The 22,933-nt window shown below is 49.4% G+C and overlaps 1 protein-coding gene across 3 annotated transcripts in view; it reads right to left on the bottom strand.

The window, feature by feature from the left end:
- Window positions 1-584: 584 nt before the first annotated feature.
- The window catches only part of IGSF3 (immunoglobulin superfamily member 3), a gene marked incomplete at both ends in the record, with an annotated part of 81,924 nt that continues 59,575 nt past the window's right edge, over window positions 585-22,933 (bottom strand). For all 3 annotated transcript variants that reach the window (XM_080915127.1, XM_080915128.1, XM_080915129.1), the window contains 5 exons: window positions 585-835; window positions 2,247-2,723; window positions 4,834-5,241; window positions 8,637-9,047; window positions 20,403-20,807. In XM_080915127.1, coding sequence (XP_080771253.1) covers window positions 585-835; window positions 2,247-2,723; window positions 4,834-5,241; window positions 8,637-9,047; window positions 20,403-20,807 — 1,952 coding nt within the window. The remainder of the gene's footprint in view (window positions 836-2,246; window positions 2,724-4,833; window positions 5,242-8,636; window positions 9,048-20,402; window positions 20,808-22,933) is intronic.

The raw sequence follows: 22,933 nt of genomic DNA, 5'->3' as shown, positions 1-22,933 counted from the left end.
ATACAAATTGGGCCCACGCTACACATATTTTTCAAGTCTTGCTAAGAAAGTAAAAAAAAAAAAAAAATGTTTGGGTGTATTTTGATCCACGGGTGGCATTTCCAAATGTGCAAAAACAAAAATGTCTTGGAAGAGACTCCTTGTTACTATGAAGACGTATCCTCTTGCGTATCTGTTGTGAGAGAAACTCTTCCACAGCATCATGGGATCCAAATGGAGACGACCAAAGGGGCTTCAAAGAGTACATTACACAGAAGAGGAAACCCCGTAGCACCGATCTGAGAACTTGAGATAGACTGTCGGGTAGATGCGGCACCTGGAGCTACGCACTAAGTTACCAAAACCAAAAACTAGGAACCTAGGACGTTGGCATCACGACACCTGGGTGTGAATAGCTAACCAGGACCGCCGCCCGGAGGCAGTGATCTCCTGTCACCGGAAGCTTCCAACACGTTCCAGGTCTGACTGGTCCCTGCAGAGAAACTGCAGAGTTCGGGTGCTGTCGCCTGTCCAATCACAGAGCACGAAGCAATGAGGAAAAGCCCACAGGGCTCCCCTGACCCGACCCTGCCATGAGCACCTCCTTAGTCTATGGCTCCTGGGTGGATACTGAGCACAGGGGGCTCCAGGCAAGTCGGGGAGTAGTTGAGGTGCGGCTCCTTGATCCACAACAGGGGCACCCCGTTCTTCCCCTCTGAGTTCTTGCTGGAGTTCCGGCTTTTGAAACGTACCAGCAGAATTGTGATGATGAGGATGCCAAAGATGGGAAAAGGGTAGAAGAAGACAAAGTAGAAGAGGGCATCGTTGGAGCAGATGAGTGACTGCAGCGTGGAACCTGGAAGGCAGCAAGGAACCATGAGGGCAAAGCTTAGACTCTATGGGCCTGCTCCCTGCTCTGGAGAGCCCACCTGCCTTGATGAAGCTCCCCCAGACACCCTCCTAGCCCTCCCTGCCATCGGGGTAAGAAGCTCACTTCTATCCCTTCTTATCCTCCTACATGGTAAGAGGATAGCTAACACGGCTTTCTGTACCTAGTTCTACTGTAGACTTCCAACTCAGGGAATCTAGCACATTCCTTTCCTGCCTGCTTCAGGGAGTAGCTGTCCTAATAAAGGCACTTGCTGAACATTATCAGCTCATATACTGTCGCAGACTAATGACACTGTCCAGGGTCTGTGGTCCACAGGGTGGACTTACAGCTGGGTATGGAAGAGAATCAAACCTGGAGCCCTGACAGTCAGCGCTGCTCGCTCAGTGATTCCTATGTTTGTGAAGCTTAATTAACTACAGATGTCCACAGCGTGGGTCCACAGGTCAAGTGTGGCCTCAACATTCTCTCTCTCGTTTCCAACACCAAATGCATAGTTCATTCGGGCTTTCTCTATCTTCCCTTCCATTGTACAGAATGGCAAAAAGTCACACAGTTTACTCTCACGCTTTGCTAATATATATCCAATTACTGATGGTCAACACTTTCAACCCATAAACATTTCAATTTTACTTAACATGGTGGTGAGAAGGTGGAACGGGCAGAAAGGGAGCTGAGAAGCCCGAACCTCTATTGAGAGGATGAGGTAGGGCATCTTAACTGAAAAGAAGTTGGGCACTTGAGAATTCTTTGGTGTCTGTATTCTGACATGACTCTACTAACTCAAACACTGTTTCTACTCTACATTTTGAAGACGGTCAATCAAGAGACCTCCAGTCTTTGTTCAGAGTAAAAGCTCTCACAGGATGGAAACTCTGTTTGGGGACCATTTGGAGGTAACAGGTTACTCTTGTTGCCTCCAAACTTCCCCAGCTCTGTCCTAGGCTGGTCCCAGTAACCAGGCAAAATCTACTGCAACTGCCCCTAAGTCAGCCCTTAAAATACAAGTGACCCAGAAACATGAGGGAAGTATGAATAACGGGCTTTTCCCCTTTTCTTCCTCCTGTGAGTCTAGAAATACTTGCTAATTCACAGCATACTGACTTGGCATTCTCCAGTATAACTAAGACACACTAAGCTAGACACTTGCACAGTGAAATCTTACTGAAATGGACTCAGTCAGAGGTCGGGGTGATCACTCCTAGCCCTGCTTGGTTTTTTTGTTTTTTTGTTTGTTTGTTTTGTTTTGTTTTTCATGGGTAACTGAGGGTCAGCTGTGTGGGCAAGTATGGCAAATTCTACATCTCAACTCCTGCTAACATGACAGACACCTCGGGGACAATGGTGACACCCCTCTTCTGTAACTGGGGAAACTCACTTGTGTCCAGAACCCGGATGCCAATGGGGGCAGACTCCTCCTCTGTCAGCCGATACCACTCCTTCTGAGGGCTGGGCAGCCACTCCTCCACGTGGCAGGAGTAGTTGCCTGTGTCCTGGGGGCTCGCCTCAAGCACTGTGAGGCGGTAGAGCAGGGGTGAGAGCCTCTGGAAGCGCAGCCTGCCCTCCCAAGGACTGCCTTCGGGACCAAAGACAGCATCAGGTCCCACGCTCAGCAGGACTGTCCTCTCTGTTGGATCTTCAGAGTCCTCCTCTTCGGACACCTCCTCCTCCTCCTCTTGCTCATCAATGCCAAGACTGCCTCTTTTCCCTCCGCCTTTAGTCCTCAGGGAGTACCAGGCCACAGCGAAGCGGGAGTCCTGGCTTGATCGAGACAGAATGCTGCAGTCCAGTTGGAAAGCTGTCTTCTCAGTCACGGTGGCATTGGGGACCACTGTGTCCACCTGGAGGGCAGCGTCTGCGGAGGGACAAGGAACAGAGAAGGGAGAAAGGACTCACTCATTTCCTCAGAACAAACAAAACAGGACAGAAAGGCGGCTCAGCAGGTAAAAGAGCTTGCCACGCTGGCCCGGCAGCCTGAGCCCACACTGGCCCAGAGCCCATGTCTGTAAGCCAGACCCCTGGGATCACAAGAAGAAGACGTATGCAGAGAAATGGCTCCACAGTTAAAACACCTGTTGATCTCACAGAAGACTGGTGCCATTTCCAGCACCTAAACAGTGGTCTAAACCACCCTTGATTCCACTTCCAGGAGATTCAATAACTTGTGCTGACGCTGCAGGTACCAGGCATGTGATAAATGTAAACACACACATACACACACACACACACACACACACACACACACACACACACACACACACACCTCATACACATAAAATTTAAAAATGTAAATACATCTTTAATCCCAGCACTTGGGAGGCAAAGGCAAGCCGATCTCTGTGAGTTCAAGCCCAACCTGGTCTAAGAATTCCAGGGCAGCCAGGGCTACATAGTGAGGCCTTGTCTCACCACCCCTATAAATAAATTAATGCATAAATGAACAAGATGGGGGAAAGAAAGATGGAGGGGGATCTAGACTGTATACAGGGTCTCAGGCTTGGGGCCTCATCGGGATCATACAGGTGGCAAGATGGCAGCCACTTGCAGCCACTGCGTTTCCTTTTGTCGGCTGTGTAGAAATCCCCTTCAAGATTCATTTCCCTTGTCAGAGAAACGGACTCCTGGGAGCTTTAGGAAGACTAAACATCAGTCCAACTGGCAGGGATGTAGCTGGTTCTCCATAACCGTCTGTCTCCTTCCTTTCCATGGGAGGTGGGGTGTAGGGGAAGTCCCCCCAGTGTGAGTATGTGTGTTCATTTTTCATTTCCTGCACTGTCACAAGCAGCTGCAGCCGCAGCAGGACAGCCAGCTACATACACAAAAAAAACCCGCTAATTCTGGTGGTGGTGGGGCATCTCCTCCAGCAGGGGCAAGTACAGGTAAAGGCAATTAATGCCCCTCTCCCAAGACAGAGGTGGATGAACGGGACACAGCACAGCTGGGACCACAATAAGTCGTGGTCAAGGGCAGCTCAAATCGGATGCCCCAGTATAAGAAGAACTTGTAACCGTCAGAGTGAGCATCAAGACAGAAGACACGAGGCTAAGTGTTCACACCGACAGGTCACAAGTTCATTTCCGCTCCATGTCCTTTCTGCTCTGATAAGGATCAATGGTGCTTCGATGCTACTCTTCTTAGCTCTAATTATATGTTAAATCTAACAGTAATTACACCCAGTAATTATACGCATTTGCACACATTGGGAGCAGCAATAGAGATGAGAGGAACAAAAGGCCACATGGAAGAGTCCTCAGAGCCGATGGAATCACCGCAGCCGAGTGGAGGCTGGAGGTGCTCGCCACTTAAAGAATCAATTCTTGGCCACTGCGAACCCAGCAGCAGAGCTTCTCAGCACACGGCTCCTGCTTCAAGACGTCTGTCACACTAGTCACCCTCTCTGATCAGAGCGCATGCTTTAAAAAGAAAATATTCCTGGGACCTAGAGTAACTAACGAATTGCTGGCTTTTATTCTAATTAAGAAATCTAATCACCCGAGGACCAAGCCAGATGTACAGTTTTCCCCTCACAGAGAAGACAAGTTGGGAGAATTTAGAATACAGATGTGTAATGTAAATGTTCGTATGCTTAACTGCAAATAATTTCATAGCCTCATTATACTGAGGACCGTATTTTGAATCACCTAGGAGACACACCGCTGAGCGCATCTGTGAAGGATTTTCCAGAGAAGGCTCTAGAGAAGGCCCACTTACCTGGGGTCTGGGCAGCATCACCCAACGGGCTGGGGTCCTAGACTGAACAGAAGGCAGAGGAGAAAGCTTCTAAGTACCAGCGTGCACTCCCCTCTGCTTCTTACTGGAGCACAACCTGCGGCCTCAGAGTTGTCAAATCAACCCTTCCTCCCTTAGCTGCATGTCACGTACCTGGTCACTGTGGTGAGATAGGTGACTAATACGAGCATCCGAAATATTTTTAGAATGAAAACACCGAAGACTAGGGGCCTTACCAGGTCGCATGACAGTGACGGCCGTCTGTCCAGCTGTGTCCTCAGCCCGTTTATACCACACACCACTGGGGCTGGGCAGCCACTCCTCCACTCGGCAGCTGTACGTTCCGCTGTCTTGCACGGCCACGTTCTGGATGAAGAGCCTGAACACGCCGGAAGATGGGCTCTCCAAGTGCAGCCGGCCCTTCAGGTTGTTTTTGGCAGCCTGCTCGCCATAGTGGAAGGTAGTATCTCGACTCAGGTGGGCCACTACTTCCCGCTCTGGGTGGTTGGGCTTCCATACGAACCACTCCACCACGAGCTGGGAGGCCATGCTGGTGCGGTTCAGGACCACACACTCCAGCTGTATCTGCCGGGTCTCCAGAATCGACAGGCTCCCCTGGGCTTGGCTGAGTTTCAGGCGGCTGTCTGAACAGGGAGGAAAGAGACACTGTAGCAAGACAGCCAGCAGTGAGCAGCACCCGAGAGAGGGTAGCTGAACAGGTGGAGCACAGGAGAGGTCTCAGGCATGTTTCTCAAGCATGGTACCTTGAGTATGTTGAATCCCTGGCCATGTGGGAGCCTAGGGTTCGGCAATAGCTGTCTCTGGTTTAGAACCCTCAGAGGTTCCGATGTTTGGGGGAGAAAAAAACATGAGCAATAAAAGACGAACAACGTAGCCTCTGCAGTGTGTGGCTGATGGACAAGGTAACTAGCAAGATAAGGGTGGGCAGGGGCAGAGTGCCAGCTCTTCTCTAAGTAAAGGTAAAGCTGAGGTTGAACCAGGGTTCTGCAAATGCCAGGTATGCACTATACAGCTGAAATATTACTGTCGTGGTTTGAATGAGAAAGGCCCTCATAGCTCATAAGTTTGAATACTTGGTTCCCAGTTGGTAGAACTATTTGAGAAGGATTAGGAGGTGTGTCTTTGCTAGAGGAGATGTGTCACTGGGGCTGGGCTTTGGGGTCTCAAAAGCCTACACCATTCTCTCTCTGTCTTGTCTGTCTGTCCATGTCTCTGTCTATCTCTGTTTCTGTGTCTCTGTCTGTCCTCCCCCCCCCCCCCCGTCGCTCCCCACTACCTTGGGTTTGTGGATCAGATGTAAGCTCTCAGCTACCGCTCCAGCACCCTGCCTGCCTGCTGCCTGCCGCCATGCTCCTCACCTTGATGGTCATGGATTCCCTCTCAGAACCTGTAAGGAAGCCCCTAATCCAACACTTTCTTTTATAAGTTGCCTTGGTCATGGTGTCTGTTCACATCAACAGAACAGTAAGTAGTATAATCGCCAACAATTCTAAAGTTTTGAGGCAAGGTTTCACTACACTGCCTAGGCTAGCCTTGAGCTTCTTTAGCCTGGCAGGCCTTGAACTTGTGATCTTCCTGCCTCAGCTCTCTGAGGACCAAGGATTATAGGTCCTCCCCACCAGACCTGGCTAGGATAAACGTTTCAGTCTGACCATGTGATAAGTGGACTGACTTGCGCAGAGCCAGAAACACAGAGGAACTGCTGAGGAGAACACAGTTTACTATGTGTGGGCGCTGTGCCTCCAAACTGCTTCCTTTTCAGGTGGAGCGAGAACAGTGTGACATCAGCAAAGGAAAGACAGTACTGATGGGGCTGAGAGAGCTAAACACCCACAGACAAGGTTTTCCTCTGTGGAAGAAGCATCATGGACCATAGCTCTTGCTGATAGCATGCCTCCGACATCATAGGTGACCCTTTCTGGACCAGTAGATGCCAACAGCCATGATGCTGTAAACACACAGCAGAGCACTGGGGCCTCCATCCCTGAGTGACTTGACGAACATGCTCACCCTTGCTACTCTCCAGTGCTGTTTGCGTGTTTCATAGTGCATAGATGAGCACTTGCAATCAAAAAGCCGAAAAACAAGACGAAGAAGGAAACCTATTTCTCAACAGTCTGGCCAAAATATACATGTGAGATGCTAACTCTGGCATTATCTCTGAGGGCATTTCATTGTAGATCCCCCATTGCCCCCAAAGACTCATCAAGAAAAAGGGGAAGGAGGAACAAGGAACAAAAGAGAGAGAGAGAGAGAGAGAGAGAGAGAGAGAGAGAGAGAGAGAGAGAGAGAGAGAGAGAGATGCAAACCATAAAGTCAACCGAAAAAGCCAAAGCCGGCACAGTGAGCATCCCGTGAGTTTTCAGTGCTAAAGTTCACCCCGGGAGAGATGCTGCCACGCTCACAACAGGTCTTTACGGCCTTCTGCACTGTCTCACTTGGGTCCACAGCAGCCTCAGACAGGGAAACCCCTCCAATATATTTAGGACCCAGAAATAGCTTCTTGGCATCAAAGCAAAGAGAAAAGGAAGAAGACTGGGGAGTAGAGACCTTGGAGGTGGGCTCGGAGCACCCAGAGCAGTGCTATACTAACGGAGAGAAACTGGGGTGAAAGGCAGAGGCAAAGCAGGCAAGAGAGCATGGGTGGCCCAGACCACAGCCCTCAGCTCTCAGAATCCCTGCAGCACAGACTGTACCCTCAGCTTCTTGGGGGCTGAGGCAGGGGATCTTAAGGTCAAGGTCTGCCTGGATTATGTGGTTGAGTTGGGAGAAGCCTGGAGTTCATAATGTGGCCTGGCAGCAGTCGGGACCCCGGTCGTGGTGACGGCCACAGGAAGCCTCTCAGAGGTGGACCTAGTGCTCTATGCAGGAGAAATGGTTATCAGGAAATGTCACCGTGTGGCCAGAGGGGATCTCAGAACACAGAATGAATCGGAGGGAATGGTGTCCTGGAATCTAGCATGAGTCAGGCCACATCTGGATTTCTATCCCCAGCCCCATGGCTTTGCTGGGAGTCTGATGAATAAACAAAGTCTGTGTACTCACTGAAGGAGCTTCATCTGTATGAGAGACAGGCAACAAATATACCTCCCCCTCTCTCCCTCTCCCCTCCTCTCTCTCTGTGTATGTGTGTGTGTGCCCATGTGTGAACATGTGTGCGAGCATCTGCATGCGCATGTGCTTGTGTGTATGTGTGCATGCATGTGTGCATGTGTGAATGAGTGTGCATGTGTGAGCGTGATTGTGAGTGTGTGTTTGTGTTTAAATATACAAATAACATGTGAGCTGATAAATGGGTTCTAAGTATAAACATGAAGAAGTGCTTCATAATAGTTTACATATGAATAAGTAAATGAACAGGATGGGCGGGGCTATGTTCTGTAAAGGCAATGGGAAGAGAAACCAGTGACAGGATGCTACTTTAGTCAGAGTGATGTGGGAATGCCTCTCTGAGGAAGATGGAGACACATGGCCCTGAAGGAAGCACAGATGATTACAATACACAGAGGACACATGAAGGAAGATGGGTGGACAATGCATTGAAGGCCACCCTACAAGAATTCAGAAGCCATGTTAACTTAACAAGAGCAGAGATTTGTCATGTATTGTTCTGGGGCCTGGAGTTCCAGGGAGAAAGCTAGCCAGGGATGCCAACAGTCTAGCCAGGACCACCAACAGTAGAACTGAAGCTTGAAGGTCAGCTTGTTGTTCTGGATGTCACCTGCACCTGGAGACCTCAGCTGCCCTCAGAAGCTCACTGAAGAAGCTCCCATGAGAGAGGTGAGGATGCTCCTGAGCCCCATCAGCATCAGGACCACAGCAGGTCCAGTAAAAAGCCTGCAGGGCACCAGAGTTGACAGCCCATGCACTTGCAACCATACCCATGGTATCTCTGCATGCATGCGTGCATGTGTGCATACGGGGTATGGGGGGATGGCTGGAGGGGTACAGAGCTCTCCATGCCCTAGAATTTGCAGGAAACCCATGGGCCAACAATGGCCACACCTTCTAGTCTTACCTGGCTGCTTCACAGTGACCTCTGTGCGCCCTGAAACCTCCTCAGCCAGCTTGTACCAGGCATAGTTGGGGCTCAGCAGCCACTCCTCCACATGGCAGTAGTAGCTACCACTGTCGCTGACCTCAGCTCTCTGCACAGTGAGGCTGAACAGGCCCCCTGACACGTGCCTCTCGAACTGCAGCCGGCCTCGCAGGCCCTCCTCCTCGGCATAGGTTCCGTACTCGAAGGCTGAGCTGTGCGTGGTTTTCAGAATGAGCTTGCCATCCGCGTCCGAGGGCTTGTGAACATACCACAGGACGGCGAAGTGCGAGTTCGGGCTGGTTTGGGACTTGACTGAGCAGTTCAGCTGAATTGGCCAGTTTTCCACCAGTGTGAGGGTTCTCTTTGATTTGCTCACCTGAAGCTTTGTCACTGTGAAGGGAAGGGGGCAACTTAGAAGGAGTGACATGGAGCGTGGGCCTGTCCCAAGCTCACTTGTAAGCTGGAAGGCTGTTCCAGCAGGGAACAGCATGAATGGGCATCCTCCAAAACCTCCCCGTGTCAGCCGCCCATCTGTCACATCCCGTCCCTTGTCCACTCCCCCTGTGCCACTGACCACACCCAGCCAAGATACCAATCTGCCCAGAGCTTGACCTTGCTTAAAACATTTAATGGCTCCCAACTGTCTGTAGAATCTAAGGAAAAATTCATTTGGCCAGCACAAAGCCCCTCAGAACTTGGCCCCAGCTCAACTGTCTTGACTCATCTCCTAGGACTTAGCCTCAGCTCCTCCAGCTTCCCTGACCCACACACTTTACCCTGAACCTTGGCCACTGCCCCACTGTTCAGTCTTCTCTCTCCCCTCCCCACCAGATTCTCCTTTCCTTTCCACTCAATCTCTTCCTGACACCCAGATGCCCCCCCTTCTCTCCTCTCCCCTAGACCCCAAGCACCCAGGAACAGGGATGAAGGTTTCCATCCAATCAGCAGATGTTTTCAAGCATCGCCCTATTCAGGAGACACCCAGAAAGTGGGAAAGCCCCAGCCTCACAGAGCTTGCTGCCAGTGTGCTTTCTCCCTCCTGCACCTCACAGCCTAGCACAGTGCCAGAAAAGGCCCCCTCAGTGTCCAATCAGATATCAAGATGTGGGGGCAGGCAGTCTAGGAGGCCGGCACAGGCCCTGAGGTAGTGAGGGCAGCGACGGTCAGAGCAGAGCCAGCACCAGCCGTACCTCTCCCACCATCGCGGCCTAGAAGCAATGGGGATGGGCCAACTCCAGAGAGCAATAATAGAGATGGGCAGCTCCACAGAACAGAGCAAATGTTCATCTTTGAGTTGCCAAGAAGCCAAACCCCAGTAAAATGTATGTTTGTTATCGGAGATTATCGGAAATTATTGGAGAATCTTCTATATATCGTTGCCCCTGTGTTCCTACTACCCTGAGAAGGAGAAGACAATTCTCTTAATGGACCCCCGCCCCCCACATCTTAATTCTGTGCCACTTCGCCAGCTGAGGAAGACCCAGGTACGGTACAGGTCCCACACGAGGGAACAACCAGAGCTTTCCCATCTCCAGGCCCTGCTGAGCATCCTTAAGGATGCAGTCCAGGCTCTGGAATGTGCAGAAACTACCCAGGTATTCCACTGGACCCTTGGTGGTGCCCTGGGATTCTGGCCAGTGAGCTGGCCTGCTTTATTAGAGGCTTCAAGGGCTAAGACCCATGTGTAAAGAAGGAGAGTGACAGCCACAGACTGCTCCTCTGTGTGTCCAGTAACACAGACAAATGTTCTGAATAAGCTCAAAGCCTTAGTGAGAAGACACAGCAGGGTCCCGAGCCAGCACCATTACTACAAAAGCATCTCGGAGGACCTGTCTCGTGTTCCTAAGACTCTCCCCTCATGGAGGACCTTAGAATTCACACACAGACCTTAAGCCATGGAGAACACATCAGGACGAGCCATGGCCCCGTGCTCCGGTTTCACCTGTTTGTACCAGCCAGTTCCTCCACTTTCCCCATCCTTCAAACACAGGTCCTTCAGGGCACACTGGGAATCCTAGCCCGGACTGGCACTGGCCTGCTGGTCAGCTAACCTGAGTGAACTCCTGTGAGATCTGGAGCGACCTGTTCCCTTTTCACCCCTTTCCAACCCAATTCACCACTTCCAAATGGATCTCGATCACCAGATGACACCACCTGAATTATCTGGTATTTGGCCAGATGAACTCAGTTGTTCTGTGTAGAGTAGAAAGAGCTTTAAAATGTATTATTAATTGGGGCCAGATTATTTTTGCAACTGTTACTAAGGAAACCTCAATTGCTATAGTAACTGCATATGTTAAACTAGGATCCTATGACTCAACTTCTATTCCATCACATGGTCAAAAAGCCACAAGCCAAGGAAGAGAAATATTTCAAAGCATTTCCAGTTTCTTCTCTCTCGCTCTCTTTTTTTAGCCATCCCATGTCAAAATATTATGAAGTGTTGGGGAGCTTAAGAGAGAGGTACTTTTGAATTTTGGTGCATTTCTGACAGATGGGCAGGAGGTCAGCTCTTACTATCTGCTCTGCATTTCCTCTCACGTCTCAGGGGTCGGGAGGGAGGACACATCTTGAAGGCAGGAGGAGTCAGGAGGCTCCACAGCTCATTAGGAAGCAGTCACAAGCCCGCCTCTGCATTGCCCTGGGCAAGGTGCATGTGTGAGCTCGGTCCCCCACTCCAGCCCCCCACCCCAGCCCCCCAGGACCAGTGTTTTTTCATCTGCACATGGGAGCAGCAACAGTGTGTATCTAATTCACCCAGAGTGGCCTGCAGATCAAACGCATTAGCTCTGGAGGAGTTATGGGTGAGGCTGAGTGTACCCTAAACAATAGGTACGCTTAGCTTTCCTCACTGCCTGTGGTTTGTATTCCTGGTCCCAAGCTCAAAGCTCTTCCTGACAAATATAATGGCAACCGAAATTCTTTTTTCTTTTTCTTTTCTTTTTTTCCTTTTTGTTTTGTTTTGTTTTTCAAGACAGGGTTTCTCTCTATAACAATCCCTGGATGTCCTGGACTTTGTAGTCTGGGCTAGCCTTGAACTCACAAGACCTATGCCTGTGCCTCCTGAGTGCTTATACCCTACACAACTGCTTTTTCATTAATTTTTAAATTTACATTATATCCCAATCACAGCTTCCCCTCACCCTACCCCACCCGAACTTTTTAAAGGTATTGCAGACAGGGTCATCAAGATGGCTCCGAGGATACGGTGCCTGCTGCCAAGCCTGGAGACCCAAGTTCAAATCCAAGGACCCAAGGAAGGAGAGAACTGACTCCCAACAGTTATCCTCTAACTGCCACATGTATGCTATCTCAGTACCTACTTTCTCCACACCACACATACACAAAACAAATGAAATAGAACAAAGTAAGTTCTAGGTCAGCAGAAATGGCTCGGTGGTTAAGAGCACTGGCTGTTCTTCCAGAAGGCCTAAGTTCAATTGCCACCAGCCATATAGAGGCTCACAACTGTTTGTAACTGCAGGTCCAGGGTATCCAATACCCTCTTCTGGTACCAGGCACACACAAAGTATACAGACATACATGCAGACAAAACACTTATGTACACAAAGTATTAATAAACAACCCCCCAAAATCCCATGCTCTATGGATCAGCAGCATGAGATCCACTGGGCAGATTTCTCAGAAACAGATGCTCAGACCTACTACATCACCATCTCCAACAGAACAAGGTTCGTGGAGATCCACACTTGCCTTCAGCCATGGAAACCCCGAGTGTGGCTGCTCAGCATGTGAACTTGGGAGAGCCAACGAATGCAAAGAAGGTAGGCTTGGTCAGTGCCCTCACTCACACAGCAGGAGAAGAGAGAATGCAGCAGGAGCAGGGACAGGCAGCCTGGATGGTAATGCTGGCCCGTGCAGTACACGGTACACTGCCTTCCCAGAAGCCCCCTGTAGCTGGACAGCTTTCTTCCCAGGCTTTGGATCAAAGCTAAGAGAATCTGTCCACCAGGTAAAGGATGCCCCGCTATGGGCAGAAGAGGGCTGCGTGTAGGACTCAGCAGTGGAGAGCAGCAGTTGCTTCCCTAGACTGACCCACCCCTCCTCTGGATCAGTTTCTGTGTGCACTGCCCATGCAGAAGGCACTTACTCCTGCAGTAAATGATTCTCCTTAAACCCGACCATAACTGCCTCACATCAAAAGCCATTTTAAAAGGACTCCTCTTTGTGCAAATGCCTGGGCAAAAGAACTATGACCCAATCATTGCTAATCACATTAACTAATAGGTGATTGAATTAAAGAGCCAATTAATCTTTGAAAAGAGGGGTCATTAATTCTGACTGTGATGAAAGAGAGAGAACCTAGCACAAAGTTGTGATCCCTGAGCAGGGCTCTGAGAAATGAATGAGCTGAGGTCCTACAGGTGAAGAAGAAAAAGAAGAGATCAACCACAGCATGCAACAGGGCCAAATTCCCTGTGTACTCATGGGCAGGAGCCAGTGGTCAGGCGTGGCGGATGGTGTCAGAAAGGGGAGTGGCTAAGACTGAAGGAGGAACTAGTTCTTGTCCCTGCCCGCTATGGCTCTCAGATGGGATTTGGAGGATGGCCCAGGAACCTGGCAAGTTAGAACTGTACTGGGTCAGAAGTGGGGTAAGAGCAACTCCAAGGAACCTGTGGTGTTGTGAGCCTGCGGGCTCTTCTGTGTGGCAGATTCTGGCAGGAGAGCAAGGCAAGAGCAAAAGAGAGTCGAGGAGAGGTCAGGAAAGAATGACGATAAGGAAGGGAAACTGCTCTTTCTAAACATATGACAGGAACAGCAGGGACAGAGGAAGCCAGTGGCTGAGGTGGATAAGATCCTTCAAGTGCAAGGAAATCAGGTCAGTCTGGAGACTAGGGGACAATGGGGAGCTCTGGGGATAGCCCTCACTCAAAATGCACACATGCACACACACTCTGGGAAGCAAGTGGAAAAGGCACCTGTCATTCATGAGCTTACTGCACCTGAAGTGTTCATGTCCCTGTCGTGCCTTGCTTCCTGTTCTTTCTCTGCATGACCGTGCCCTACCTACCAAGTCCCTAATAAGCTCTTCCTCAGACCTCAGCCTCAAGGCAAGTCTCCAGCCTCCATTTCAGCTTCTCTGAAAGGAAAGCAAGAGAGTTGTCACTTCCAAGCTGAGAGCCTGAACTTGGGACATCAGTTCTCTACAGGGCAGACACCCCCCACCCTGACAGCCCTCTGGGGCCCATTCACACGCCCCGCCCCCAGGCCTGTCCCCCAGGAACAACTCCCCCCTGTCCCCTTCCCCATTACCACATACAATCCCACCTCAACACAGGAATCTGGAGGCAGAAGGTCTTTTGGTTTTTACATTGGTTTAGGGAATGGGAGATATTTAATGTCTCAAATTCTCTCCAGCAAAGCTCGGTCCTGTGTCCTGTGTGATTTTCAAATGACATTCATGAGAATTCTGCCTTTGAGCCTGGAGCCTACTTTCCTTTTCTAGTACATACAGCGCTCTCTTTTTTCTCCTCTTCTTCATGTTTTTAATATATAGGGTCAACCAGGAGAGACCTCTTCTTTATCTTCTTCAGTCATGCTTTGTAATGGCTGTCACTCTACGGCTAGGGCAGTAGTCACAGTCCCTTTGGCCATAATTGCACCTGTCTTCAAGTTATCATATGGAAGGATGCATTTGCTACAAAAACCTTGTTTATACATCCATTTCTCCTAGATAGGTATGGTGGCACACACCTATAATTCTAGAACTTTGGAGTCTGAGGCAGGAGGATTGTGGGTTTGAGGCCAACGAAACCAAACAAAAACAAACAAAAAGCGCCACAGGGGCTTGGGGGAGCTGATGATGTCTAAAAATTATGACTAGAGATGCTGTATCAAATTTTATTTAATTTCAGGTTAGCAAAGACACACTGTCATTTAATCTGTCATTTTAAAGGAGGGCACGAGGGCTGGAGAGGCAGCTTAGCACTCAAGAGTGGAAACTGCTCGCAGAGATGTTCCGTTCCCAGCTCAGATTAGGCAGCTCATAACCACCTGGAACCCCAGTTCCAGGAGACTTGACGCCATCCTCTAGACTTTCCAAGTACCTGCATTCCTATGTGCGCACACACAGACATACACACATGGTTAAAAATAGAAAGAAACTCTTTTAAAAGTGGCATATTACCTACACATGACCAAAGTCTCAGTTCCCCAGGTTAGGGTGCACTGATGTGACAAACTCTCATCCCAGGTTATCCTCTACCATAAGCTCTTTACAAATACTAACTATGCTCTCCTCACCGGTCCTATCAAGTAAACACTACTCCCAATTTTACAAGGATTCTTCCTCAGTCACAGAGCCAGTGGTCTGGTGGACTGGAACTCCCACCAGGACACGTGGCTCACCCTCACCTTTAACAAGAATGAACTGTGGCCTTCTCGGCTCCCATACATCCATTCCTGGTGCTGGCGCAACCTCCATTCTGGAAGGTCTAACCCTGTTCCCATCCGCAGTCCACACTGAAGTCCTGTGTGACACACCCACACCTGCAGTGCTAGCAGGTGCTCAAACATGCCCACAGAGGCACAGGCAAGTAGGCGAAGGGAAAGCAGCAAGGGTTGGGACATAAAACAGCAAATTGGGAGAAGCCAGGCACACCCTGCCCAAACTGTCTACAGACAGAGCATTGACCTTCACTGACTGCCACCAGTCACTGACATCAGACAGACACCTGCTGCCACCATGGCAACAAGGCTGAAACATAGATGCAGGGATGAGACTGTCTCTCGAGGCCCTTACACTCAGGCTTGCTCTGTCCCGCATAGACACCAGGCAGGTAGAAGCTGCTGGGATTGGAAGGAGGCGAACCCAGGCTGTCCAGGGAGAATGCAGGGCTACTTCCGTGGTCAGGACAGCCCGTGTTCACATACCCTGGACTCTCGGCTAGCCCAATCTGCCAGGTCAGCAGAGAACATGAAGGAGTCAGATTTGGAAACATGCAGAGGGCATTAAATATTCATCTGACTGCCCATCAGTCTGATCCCAGCAGAATACACCCACTGACAAACAGCCATCTACCACCGGACGCTGTCCGCCTGGAGGCTTGTTTATTGCTTTGTCAATTTTAATGCACAATGTTTAATAGCTAGACCAAGGGATGGCTATAAACATTTGCAAAGTGAGTGCTGACATTTCCCTTATTGCTTCTGTATTTAGCCACATGAAATTGGAGGGTGTTTTTGGAACTGAAGAAAATCAGAAGGAAGCGAGATGATGCTTCACAACTAAAAGAAAGAAAGAAAAATCTAAACGAGAATGGGGCACACTGAGCTGGTCGTGTCTTGCCTCAGTGCCCCATGAGGGTCACAGTATTGAATCAAATGGATAAGACTAGACTAAAGCAAGGACAGAAAGGGAGGCTAACTATGGATCGATCAATTGATCGATTGCCTTGGGGATCACAGGATCCGTAGCAAGCCTGTGGACTGGAAGCAGCCAATGATAAATCCACAGCAAGTCACTTCCCCACAGCAAGGTGTCCACACCAGCTAACCAGAGAGCTCGATGAAGTGATCAGCAGGAAGTAATCAGGGTACAGACCACCCAGAATATGGGACAAAGGCCTTTGAGGCAGTGGAATCCGATGATAAACAGACTGAGTTAGTCACCGGTGCCTGGGTTCCTTGTTCATTCTCCTCAGATAAGAACATTCACTAAGATATTCCTGAGGGGCAGAAGGCATCTCTTTGGAAGATGCTAAACCAGGCTTGGAGAGGCAGGCTCCACAGGGATGGGGGGAAGCAGGCCAGCCCCGGTTTTCCCTGATCCTAGAGCCACCTTGTGGCAGAAGTTAGAAGAAATAAAGGAACCTGACCGAGGTAGAGATTTGGTGCTGCCTTTAACAACAAATGTCTCAATGAATGATACCCAAATGTTTTGTGTCCCTAATGCTACAAACCAAAGACCCAGGGAATCCAGATGACAAACCAGAGCGGACACACAAGGAAAGTGCCCGGTGCTGGGTACCCTGGGAGTACAATGCTTGTTTGTACATCAAGTCCTGCATTTCCTGTGTTTCTCTCTTTCCCTCTCTCCCTACCCCCCTCACACACACACACACACACACACACACACACACACATGCACACATGTACGTATGCATGAGCACATTGTGCCATAGGCTGCCAGCAGGAGAAGAAAGCATAAGTCAGTAAAAATTTGGCTCACCGTCTACAAAGTATATGATAAAATTAAAAATTTAGCTCTGGGCCAGACAGACTGCCTGTTTAGACTTGAGTCCTGGCTCTGCCACTCATCATGAATCACCAGGCAACTTATTCACCCTGGGTGGCAGCGTCCTTATCTGTAGGCTGCGTCAGGCACCCACATACCCATTGACCCTGCATGGATTAAGGAAAAATCAAGTTAAGTTATCAGAAGTGAGGTGTTCACAATGCAGACAGCCACACATTGCTACTGTTATTTTAAATCCTACCACAGCTGAGGCTCTGGCACACCAGGGACATGCAAGGAAAAATATGTTCCATAAAGGACGTCTTGGTTCGAATGCAGAAGGAATAAATGAGATTACACGGTTTCAAAAAAGGCAGGGGGGGTCACAGTCTTTCCACAACCAGAACATTTCATTAAAGCATGCCTGGGTTCGAATTCCAATCTCCCACTCACTGCTGAGGGTGGCAGAGTTGGGGGGCACTGTTTGACTGTTCACTCATCAGAGGAAGCTACGCTCCTTCTACCTGGGTTACTGCAAAGACTCAGGGAGATAACACACACCAAGTACCCCAAAACGTCTCCAGCACTCAGGCTTCTTTCCCCCAGATGAAAGCACCTGTGCTAGCCCATGCATTCTAGAGAAAACTTTTGGAAAGTATTCAGTTATGAGTGCATAAATCCTTAGCACAAGACAGTAACACTTAGGGGGTGCACTCTCCCTCACTCCTCAGCCATGCTGGGAGTCACACAACTTTCCTTTGCTCTTCCCAGTCTCCAAGGGAAATGTCAGGCTGCCAGCTCCTGCCAGGACTCTCGCCATAGGAAAAACAAGGCAACATCTCACCCCCTTAATGTCCCAATAACAAACGGGAATTCAATTCTACCCAAGTTTGCCTGGAAGAACCAATGACCTTACCTGGCTTACTGGTAGAGCAATAGGCAAGAGGCCAATAACAGGAGCATGACCTTACAGCAGCGACACGGGGAGATCTGCACTTAGCAGGGATGGTGGGTTTACCACAGCTGTGTAAACGGAGTTCACTCTCCTAAGTCTTTTGGCTACATATATCCTCTACCCTGTTCACAAATCACTTAAAATTAATGCAGAACTGTAATACAACTAGTTGGAAGAGGTGTCAGGATACTCAGGTAAGGGTTCCATGACCCTTCCTGACACCTCCCCCTTCTTCAATGAGAGAAAGTCAACAGCCAACAAGCCCCGGTGTGATGATCATTTGCAAGCAGGCCCAGCAGCCTCCTGAAGGCAGTGGCAGATGCTCAGAAGTCCCTGGTGCTGTCTACCCTCTACCCGAGTTCACTTCAGTCTCAGAGCCAGGTGGACACTCAGGCAGATGCTGTTGCTGGATACAGCCTTCTTAATGGCAGTCCAAGTTTGCAGAGTGGGACCTGCTCCTCCCTAGACCCCTCTAATCCATGAGCATGAGGCAGTCAGACGGCCCCAACTCTGTAGTAGGAAAGTCAGTAAGATGATGGGAAGGGCAGAGGTGGAATCAAAGGAATCTGGGCTCCACCCCGGGCTGGGCTCTGCCACTTAACTTGCCTTTGTCAAGGCTTACAGTGCCTCACAGTGTCACCATAAGTTTGAATCAGAATCCAAACAACGAGCACCTTACTGAACTAGCTGTGCATGTGTGCTTCAGGGCTCCAATCTTAGATTCTGAGTAGTAACAGAAACAAGCAAACAGTAGGAGCTTATTCAGCAGCAGGGCAATGACAAGCAAGGTCTGGGGGTCACTGTAAAACCATGTGACAGGTACTGCTGCTCAAACACTGACCTTGAGTGATAGACAACAGAAATACAGTTACCATCACGAGGAACTACTCCAGAAGGCAGTGGGCGGAAGCCACATCTTCCCCAAGTGCTGACATCAAATGGGGGTCTCTGCTTAACCCCCCATTAACCCTAACACCACTTAAGAACAGCCTCTTCTCCAGCATCCTGTTGGCCCAATTCGGCTCTAATTGGCCAGATAGAGTCTCAACATTTTTAAATCCCATTTGTTCCAAATGTGGTACAGAAGAGGCTTCTGTGACAGGGTCAGGCAAGGGGAAGGATGAACTCAGACATTCCTGAGAACTTCCCTGTCTGTGGCTCTCGGAAGTGACCAGGCTGGGCACAATCATAGCAGTTACGGGAGGAAGCGTGCTCAAAGCATCTTTGCAAAGTGGGTGGGTCAGAAAGACAGGGCAAAACAAAAAACCAAAACTCTCTGTAAGGTGTAATCACCACTGGCTGTACTGGGCGTGGGCTGAGCAACCAGAGGGGGGCAGGACCCAAGGCTGGGCTCTGCTCCATCCAAAGCAGCCAGCCACCAGGACAGACGGAAAGTCCAAGTTACTCCTCAAACCAGGCCTCAAACCTCTGCTGCAGAGTGAACCCCAAATGAGCACCTTCTGGGCCACTTGGCTTACACAAGAGAAAGGAATTCAGCCCATAGGATAGGATCTGAGGCAAGAAAAGACTGACCCCCATGGTTCCTCCAAAGACCAGCCTCATGACCTAAGGCTACCCTTTAATTCTTCCGGGGAATGTGAAATTCTAATCAAATGGTGGATCTTACCTATGGGGGCCAAAGCTCAGTAAATGCCAATGTTTGTGTTTTTCTCATGAGTTCCTGTATCTAAACAAGGAACCAGGAATCCTTGCACATAGTGACCGCCAGGATTATGAGATGGGTTTAAAGGTTGGAGTGGCCCACTCACTTTTTAATGCCAATGTGTTAACACACACAGAGACTGGGGACTGTTCTAGATCAAAAGAGTATAAAGGGAAGGTACAACTCAAAGTGCTGTGTGATCACTAAGTGGGTATCCTTGGAGTTGTTGGTGACGTGTGTGTGGGAGGGTGCGCACGGAAATTGAACAGTGCTGGGACAAATGGGGAATTGTGGGTAATAAAACTATACCACTGCTGAATTCCTGAGCGTAACGATGGTGTTGGGGTTGGTAGGACAATGTCCTGTTCTTAGGGGTCATATGCTAAGAGCATTTATAAATGTTCTCCACCTAGTGTCTCCCACCTACTCAGGAATGCAAACAAGGAAAGGAAAATATCCAAGCAGGAAGAAAACACAGGCAGCGAGACGTGAACCATCCACCAAGCAGAGGGATTGTAGGGGATTTGAATTTCTCAGAGCTGGGGAACAGAATCTACTTTTCTTTCTTTCCTTACATCTCCCAGTCATGCAAGCATACACCGTTCATGTCTTACCATGTCACATGAGCAGACATGGCTCATGTATCCTGGAAGAACATGCTCTCATATATTATGCTGTGTCAGATAAGAACAAGCACTCGTATCTTGTGTCATATGAACAGACGTCTCATGTCTCATATCACACAAGTATGCATTCTTGTATGCCTCGTTGCATCGTATACGCATACACCCCTGTGTCTCATTAGATCACATAAGCATGCATCTTCACGGGCCTACCATACCACGGAAGCACACACTCATGTGTCTCTCTATGCCTTGCAAGACACACCTGGGCCCTCCAGCAGAGAAGCCCTGAAGCCTGAGTACCCACCTGGCTGCAGCACCCGAATCTCCAGCAGGTTGGAAGTCCTCTCTGCCAGCCTTGTCCAGGTATTGTTGTAATTCCTCCGCCACAGCTCTGCCACACATTGGTACTTGCCTGCCTCTGTGTCACTAGCCCGGCTGATGCTCAGGCGGACATTGTTGCTGGACTCAGCCTTCTCAATGGCAGTCCGAGTTCGGAAGGTGGATGACTTGTCCCCCCACTGAACCCCTCCATCTCGTGTGAAGGTCACCAGGTCATGGAACTCAACTGTGCCCACTGGCTGAAACCTCCATGTTACAGACACGGGGACTCTGGCTGGGTAGTGGGGTTTGATGATACACTGCAAGTCAAAGGAGTCGCTGTAGGTAACCCCTGGTGTCCGGGAGATAGCTGTGACAGCAAAGCCCGTTTCTGTAGGAAGAGCAGAGACATGAACCAGAGACAGCATCTGGCTTTTCTGGGGCAGTATGCTATCAAATATAGGCAAAGCTAACAGTCAGAGCATAGGCTGGCCAGTTCTTAAGCCTTCTTGCCACAGATAAGCTATTACTTTGGGTGTTGTGTTGGGGTTCAACTCAATAGTTCCTAAGACTTCACACAAAGTGGGTCCAGGCTGCTCCTCTGAATAACCCAGCCCATTCCTTCCCAGTGAGACGTGAGATCCTCATGTGGGTTTACAGTGCATCCTTCTCCAGGGAAAGACACCAGCACCCTCTCTCTCAGTGACTCATATCACACAGCCAGGATCATTCCTGGAAATCCCAGAATTCTGTGCAAAACTAAGAGGAAAAAAAAAGTTCCAAAGCCAATTTCCTTCCCTGCATGTATCCAACACCCAGAGAGATACCTGTCCCTGGTCTTCTAGTGCATGGCATCCTGAAATAGGTAAGTGGGCAACGCTGACAGACTCTCCTCTATTCCCCAACAAAATCTAGGTTCAGATAGGTTTTAAGAGACATGCAACAGGAATGCCTAGTCTTCAGTAGATGGACACCTGAGGTGGGGTGAGGCATTACCCCTAAACTCAGGGTCCTGAAGTCTCAATGGGAATATTCCTTACAGGCTTGGAGGCCTCCTGACCTCTGATTCATAGCTCCTTCCGTGTGGATGAGCACATTGGCTATGCTCATGAAAGTAATGGTGGCCGGTATGTGCGGAATGCTACCTGCCAAACCTAGTGTTGGAGGCTTTGCTTTCATCCCCTCTTACTAAATCAACACTTGTAAGGTCAGGCAGGCTTGTTATCCCCTTTGCAGGGTGCAGAGCAGAGAAATAAATGGCTTGATAGAAAGTATAGCAAATGGTAGAATCAGGCTAAAGACCTATCTATGTGCACCTCACTCTAGGCCCTGCCCAGAGGAACCATCACTCTGGCTAAAGGCACCACCAACTCTGCAGCTATCACCTTCTCAAGACACCTCCTAGCTCTTTGACACTAAGCCAGTGGTTCTCAGCCTTCTTCATGAGGCAACCCCTTAATACAGGTCCTCGTGTTGTGGTGTCCCCAACCATGAAATTTTTTGGTTGCTACTTCATAACTGTAATTTTGCTGCTGTTATGAAACGTAATGTAAATGTCTGAAACCCGACCTCTGTGGGAGTTGTGACTCACAGGTTGAGAACCACTGTATTAAGCAAATGCTCTAAGTCTCCTCTGCCTATGTTTTCCTTTCTGTAAAGGGTTCTAGTGAAGGTTAAATGGGTGAATAGTCCATCATATATAGTCTAGAAAATAGGTAGTTTGTTTAAGAAACAAAGGAACAAAATACTTTAAACTCTGCAGGGAAAACACAAGGCACAGAATCTTCTGGATTTCCCTGGGGAGTCTTTAGAGAGTAAGTTGGCAAATTTTGCTGAACTCTCTGGATCTTCAATTTAAAAAAAAGAAATGAGGAGAGGACAGCACTGTGTGGCTGTAATGGTCAGGAGTGTATGGTATACATGTCTTGCATTGGTACAGATCAGGGATGCCAGGAACAGGCCCTGCGCTGGGTATTCCTGACTTTACATATGAAGCCATGGTGCCCAGGCCTGACAGTGGATGCAGACCAGAGGGTACATGGCCAAGGTCTTCCTCCACAGTCACAGTGGTCTGTGGCCTATTAGTTCATCCACACATCTGTCACCGCTGAGGGGATCCATACCTAATAGAAGCAATCTAGAAATTCGTGCTTACTGCTTACTTTAGGCAAAAGATTAGGACTAGTGAGACAACCTTGGCCCTAGCTCTAGAGGAAACAGAGAGGGGGTCAGGTGAGCAGAGCTGGCCTCAGGATCCCAGAGGAGTACTACTCAGCACGTCCTGGCTGTGGGAGCTGCCAGATATGCGGTGAATTTAAGAATACCCCAAGGACAGATAACCTGAAACCGTAAAATTACTTCTAGGGAAACAACCCTGACTCACCCTTCCCTGGATACCCCTAACCTCCCAGGATGGGGACAAACCATATGCAGCAGATCCCAGAGCCATCTCCCAAGCTCCCCTGCCTGGGTTCACAGCCGTGCCAAGCATAGGCACAGGGACCATGATCGAAACTG

This window comes from Micromys minutus (assembly GCF_963924665.1).
Source record: "Micromys minutus genome assembly, chromosome: 4".
Classification (NCBI taxonomy): Eukaryota; Metazoa; Chordata; class Mammalia; order Rodentia; family Muridae; genus Micromys; species Micromys minutus.
The sequence above is the reverse complement of the archived record's forward strand: the minus strand, read 5'-3'. Positions and strand labels throughout refer to the sequence as shown.